Source organism: Panicum virgatum, chromosome 6K, assembly GCF_016808335.1.
Source record: "Panicum virgatum strain AP13 chromosome 6K, P.virgatum_v5, whole genome shotgun sequence".
NCBI lineage: Eukaryota > Viridiplantae > Streptophyta > Magnoliopsida > Poales > Poaceae > Panicum > Panicum virgatum.
The window spans coordinates 11,307,666-11,313,458 of NC_053141.1; the positions used below are offsets into that span (position 1 = coordinate 11,307,666).

At 45.8% G+C, this 5,793-nt stretch overlaps 1 protein-coding gene across 1 annotated transcript; it reads right to left on the reverse strand.

Annotated features, from left to right (window-relative positions):
- Positions 1-1,393: 1,393 nt before the first annotated feature.
- LOC120711734 (receptor like protein 23-like) lies at positions 1,394-4,654 on the reverse strand. The gene has a single exon (XM_039997362.1). It carries the CDS (start codon positions 4,584-4,586, stop codon positions 1,587-1,589), a length of 3,000 nt encoding a protein of 999 aa, XP_039853296.1. The 5' UTR covers positions 4,587-4,654; the 3' UTR covers positions 1,394-1,586.
- Positions 4,655-5,793: the final 1,139 nt, after the last annotated feature.

Below are 5,793 nucleotides of genomic sequence, written 5' to 3' on the forward strand. Positions count from 1 at the left end.
AACCGCATGCCGGGAGTAGTAGGTAGTTGAAACCGGTAAGCCTAGTACTGCCTCGCTTCGAAAGTACAAAACTTCATCACCACCCCTTAAGGCGAGTCGAGTAGTCGCGGAGAAACAGGATGCATATGTTTACTTTTGGTGGTCTCTCGTTGAGCTTAGCTGACTATATGAAGGTGGGGCGGTTCTATAGTTCGAGGCGGGGAGGGGAAGGGTTGGTGTGTGAGGTCCGACGGGGCATACGCGTGCCATGCTGGTTAGGTCCACCTTGCAAGGTTAAATCGAATTGATTCGCCATCAGTCGCTCTCGGATATGAGCACCTTGGTCACTGCGTCGCAGCATAGTGTTGTGATGGTAAAATAGTTATACCTATGTTGATGACATGAATTATCGCTTATTGTTCCACTTTGTTTGCTCTAGATTTGGTGATGCAAATACTAGACTATGATAATTTATATAGAACTTGGGCTAAAATATGGAAAGAGAGGAATTACTTTAGTCGCTGTTTTCTGCAAGCTAACCACCAGTCAAAAGCCTTGCATGTCTAGATATGTGGGCTAAGTTATACCCACTGGTCGGGTAAGCCTTGCTGAGTATTAGTATACTCAGGGTTTGTTGCCACAATTATTTCAGGACACGCAGATGTAGACTTCTGTCCCTGCTGCGTCAAGTTCATCCGTCGGGACGCAGAGGGATGGGAGGTCGTGGAGCTATACGTTTAGTTAGGGATCTCCCTAGGGCACACTTTTGGTAGTTGCAGGCCCCTTTCCTCTAGTTGAACCCGGATCTCAGTAATGTAAAGTTTGTAAATTATGTATTTATTCAAACTTGGTTTGTAAAATTTAAGGTAAAGTCTCATGTATATTTGTTGTATTTTCAAATACGTGTCGTGCTTGTACCATCTGCGCCCATCTTCGCGTGGGACTATCGGTGATGTTTCGATCGGGACGTGGGTTGAGAAAGGATCGCCAAATTAAGCCGTTAAGCTAATGAGCCCGATGTGTTCAAATGACGGCCATTATGCTTAATTAGAGTTTTAATTTGGCGGTTCCGTCACACAGCGCCTCACAATCTGAGGGTGTTAGGGTGGACGAGAAAGTAGCCGTAAACTGCTGGAAGGAAGAAGCATCCGGCGTCTTGTCATTTTCTCCACTGGTAGCTTCAAGATCCATGTATTGAAGGTGGGTGCTTGCCAGATTGTGTGGTTCTTTTCCTGCTTCTTAGCTATTGCTGTTCATGGAACCAGTACCATGTTGACAGGCACCAAAATTTTACTTTAGAGAATACACTGGACAACAGCATAAAATTTATTGTCCATTCATGTGGTTATTCTCGTCTGATTTTCCCTTGTATACATTAAAATATGATTTCGGCTATAAACTAGTGCTCGGTGCATCATAGAAAGAGCAAATTTATTATATGGTTGTAAAACATAAAAATCATATTGTTACACCAGAAACTTACTTTTTTCCTCCACTAACCTTAACCGTAATAAAACAAGAGCATGTTCAAGATTGCAGAAATGATCTTCGCATACAAAGTATTGGATAAATGCGTATATGACTCCATATAAGAGATCTATCAAAACTCAAGATTGCTTGGAGCTGTGGCATATCCATGTCAGTGTGAGTGTAACTGAAAAGCTGATAGCAAATCCCAGTGCACTGAAGAAGAATAGAAGAACATCTACAGAATTTTTCTCTGAAGCATATGGCAAGCTCGTTTCTGTTTGATTGGGGCATTGTTTGGACAGTGGGGGTCCACACAAATCATTATTCCCCAGAAAAGAACTATTTGAAAATGTTGAGAACTGATACGAGTTTGGTATTCTTCCAGCTAATTTATTGTAGGACAAATTCAGTGTTGAAAGGAAGTTCAATGATGCTAGCTCCTGGGGAATTCCTCCAGAAAGCCCATTCGAGGAGAGGTCCAATGACTCAAGTTGCTTCAAGTTGCCAAATTTAGCTGGAATCGGTCCTTCCAGGGCATTATGTGACATGTTGAGCCCGTGAAGTAGCACAAGCTCTCCAATTTCCTCAGGGATGATTCCATTGAATGCATTATTTGATATATCAATCAGCACAAGGGTTCTCAAAATCTTGGAGATGGTTATGTCATACCCTTTGTATGTTATTGCAGCAGTAAACTGGTATGTGTTCCCATGGTAATATTGATTTTCCATGACTAGTGTATCTTTATCAGACCTTGTCATCATAGACTTGAGCATCTTAAACCAGCCTACTGGCAATGTGCCACTGAAGTTGTTTGAGGCCATATCAGCAATTCGAAGTCCTGTAAATTCACATTTTGTTATGTGTTCTTTATTGTCTGAAGGATCCAGCACCTGTCCAGTGAACTTGTTATACTTGAGGACAAGGACTTGAAGTTTAGGAAGTGAACTCATCCAACATGGGAAGGAGTCACTAATCTGATTGCTTCCAATGTCAAGAACCTCCAAATTCCTGCAAGCAACAAGAGATCTCGGTAGTTTCCCGTCAATCAGATTGCCACTCAAATCTAATGCCTCAAGTGCACAACCTTTATTAATGTTATCAGGTATTTCTCCAACAAGTTTGTTTGATCTCAGATTTAGTACTTGCAATACAGTGATATTCTCCATTAAACAAGATGGGACTGAACCACTTAAGTTGTTGTAAGAGAGATCAATGAGTTGTCGACTGCTATCTGTGCCACAAATCCATTGTGGAATATTTCCAGAGAGGCTGTTTCTGGAGGCCTTGAAAAAGGCGGTATCAGTGAGATAAGTAGAGTAATCAAGAAGCATGGATGAGAAGTTATTGCTTGAGTAATCGAGCGTGACACTGCCATTCTGTGGTATAGGTAAAGGTCCTTCGAAATTGTTGAAACTGAGATCAAAGTATTCTATATGAAGAGGAAGCAACGGGTCAGAGCCAAGACTTGTAAACTTATTATGTGACATGTTCAAAAGGAACATGTGCAAACCTTTCCATGTCTCCCATGCCCATCGAGGTATTGCCCCCTGGATTTGGTTATCTGACAGATCGAGACTTGTGATCTGATCGAGGTGCCTCAAGATTCTGGGGAAGCTAGATATTCTGCAAGATGCTAATCGTAAGAACTCTATTTTGGATAAGGACGTCAGCAATGAACTGTTTTCTCCATCGGCCACAACTAGTTCATTGTTTGAGAGATTAAGGACAGACAGATTTTGCATGCGTGATAATGAAGTTAGTTGCACTGTGCCAATAAAACTGTTTGAGTGGAGCAGGAGGGTTTGCAACTGAGTCAAATTAAAGATCTGTGGAGGTATCTGCCCCGAGAAGTTGCAACTGTACAATCCTAACTTTGTTAATTCCCTCAATTTTCCTACTGAAGAAGGTATAGTTCCATACAATCCACAGTTAAACAACTGGAGAACAGTGAGGGACGTCAGGTTTGAGATCCATGATGGTATGGGTCCTACTAACTGTAACCCAGACACTTCTAGCATAACCAATGATTTGAGCTCACCTATAGAAGAGGGCAGTATTCCAGAAAAGCCACTTGCACCAAGGCCCAACCTTTTAAGAGACCTCAGATTGACTATGGAACTCGGTATGATTCCTGAGAAGTTTGTTGTATTGACAGAGAGATACTCCAGATTGCTGTCCTGTGAGAAAGTAGGCAGATTACCTGAGATCCCAAGATTCTTAGACAAGTCAATTGTTTTCAACTTCTTGTGTTGGAAGATGATGGGAGGAAACCATCCATCAAATTTGTTTTCTGATAGCTGAAGAACAGTAAGGTTGGGAAAGCTAGCCATGAAATCAGGCACTCCTCCAGACAGGTGATTGGAATGAAGCTCAATCACTCTAAGAGACCTCAAGGCCAAGAGTGATCTACATATGGAACCTGACAATAAGCAGTAAGGTAAACTGAGGACCTGAAGCTTAGGACTGAACCTGGCCACATCCTCGCACCACCGTGCACCATCGCCGGAAAGATTCACCATACCCAAATGGAGCTCCTCCAGGTTTGTGAGGTCTGCAAGTAAAGTCTCCAAGTTTGGCGCCCATAGCTGCCATCTGTAATCTGAGGTGTAGTAAGTGACACTATTTTCATTGTCGAAATCATCAACATAAAAGCTTGTGGAGAGGTCAAGGTAAACCAGGTTCTTAAGGTGACTGATTCCATCAGGCACGGAACCGGCAAAATTTGTATCAGAGAGGTCGAGGTAGCTGAGCTCGGTGAGCAGCTCGAAACCGGTGGCTGGGAACTCGGACATGTTGAAGTCGTTGCTGGAGAGGTCAAGATGATTGAGTGAGGTTAGTCTGAACAGCGCTGGTTCGAGGCCACTGGCTTGCAGCTGACGGCCACCCAAGTCGAGGGAGGTTACGCGACCATCTGTCCTGCCGCAGCGGACACCATCCCAGCTGCAGCAGTCTGTGCCAGCGATCCATGACTGGAAGGTGGTGGAATCGCCATCAGTTGTGTTGAAGGAGTGCTTCAGCTCAAGGAGCGCTGATGCCTGGTCTTGGAGGCATGGAACCAGAGGCGCGGACAGGGAGCTGTTTGCTGCCACAGCAAGCATGTATACAGTATGGATTTGCAGGAGGAGCAGCAGCATGGTTAGCAATGGAGATGATGCACAGCTCTAATGGGGGATAAATCATGTTATGTTTATGTGGAGTATATATAGGGGCCCTCAGTTTCCTACTAGAAGTTTTCAAATCAGTAGACTCCCACAGGTAGTGCTGCCAGGGGCCCTCAGTTTCCTACTAGAAGTTTTCAAATCAGTAGACTCCCACAGGTAGTGCTGCCACTTCCGAAGCCTGTAGCAAAAATATATTTTTCTCTTCATGCGGAAATTATTTACAAGCTAGTATATGGCCCGTGTAAAGCATTTTCGTGTCAATGTTTTATATATATACTGTACTGACACATGCAGAAAAAATAATGATCACAATAAAGTTAGTAGCGCCACTCGGCAAGCGCAGTCCCAACAGAAGAAACCATCAAATAATTTCCATACATATAGACAGTGGCGGAGCTCGCCAGGAATTTTAGCTGGGGCAAAACTCACCTTTGGTCCTCCGGCGCTCATCGGCTCGCCGGCGTCGCTCTCCTCCACCATCAGAGGCGCAGCCGCCCGCCGGCGCTTGGGCCGGGGCCGGTGCCGCGTAGCTCGGCGGCCGGTCAGCCGGGGCGCCTCTGGCCGAGGCGACTCGACGCGATGACGCTCCAATCAGAGGAGGTGGCGGGCGGCGGAGGGCCGGAGGCCGGACCGTCGGAGCCGGAGGCGCGGCGCCGGCGTGAATTGGAGCAAGGGCGCGGGGCTGCAGCCTACGGGCACGGGGAGGTCAGGAGCATTAGGGATTGCCAGATTGGGGATTTGGGTGAGCTACTTCTTGGGCTGGCGGCTATTGGGCTTACTGGGCCTTTATTTCTCTCTCATTTCCACTTGTCTCCTCTCGTAAGTCGTCACGGAGCAGAGGAGGACGGCCGCCGCCGCCCGCCGCGACGCCGCTCTGCTCGCCGGAAGGGAGGAAGATAGAGGGGGTGCTAGTGGTGCTACTCCGCCGGTAGGTGGGGCAGCTGCCCCACCTTGCTGTATGGGGAGCTCCGCTTCTGCATATAGACACTACCTCTAGAAACTATAATTCTAATGGTTATTTTTTTTCAAAATATATCACCCCCAATCATCTCATTTCTCTCTCCCTCCTCCCCAATCCCCCTTATTTGCTTCCTTAGTTCTCAATGTCCTTTTTCCTCAATAAATCACTTCTCCGGTGTGCTTTCCTGAAAACCGCAGCAACACCAAACTGGTGACCCAA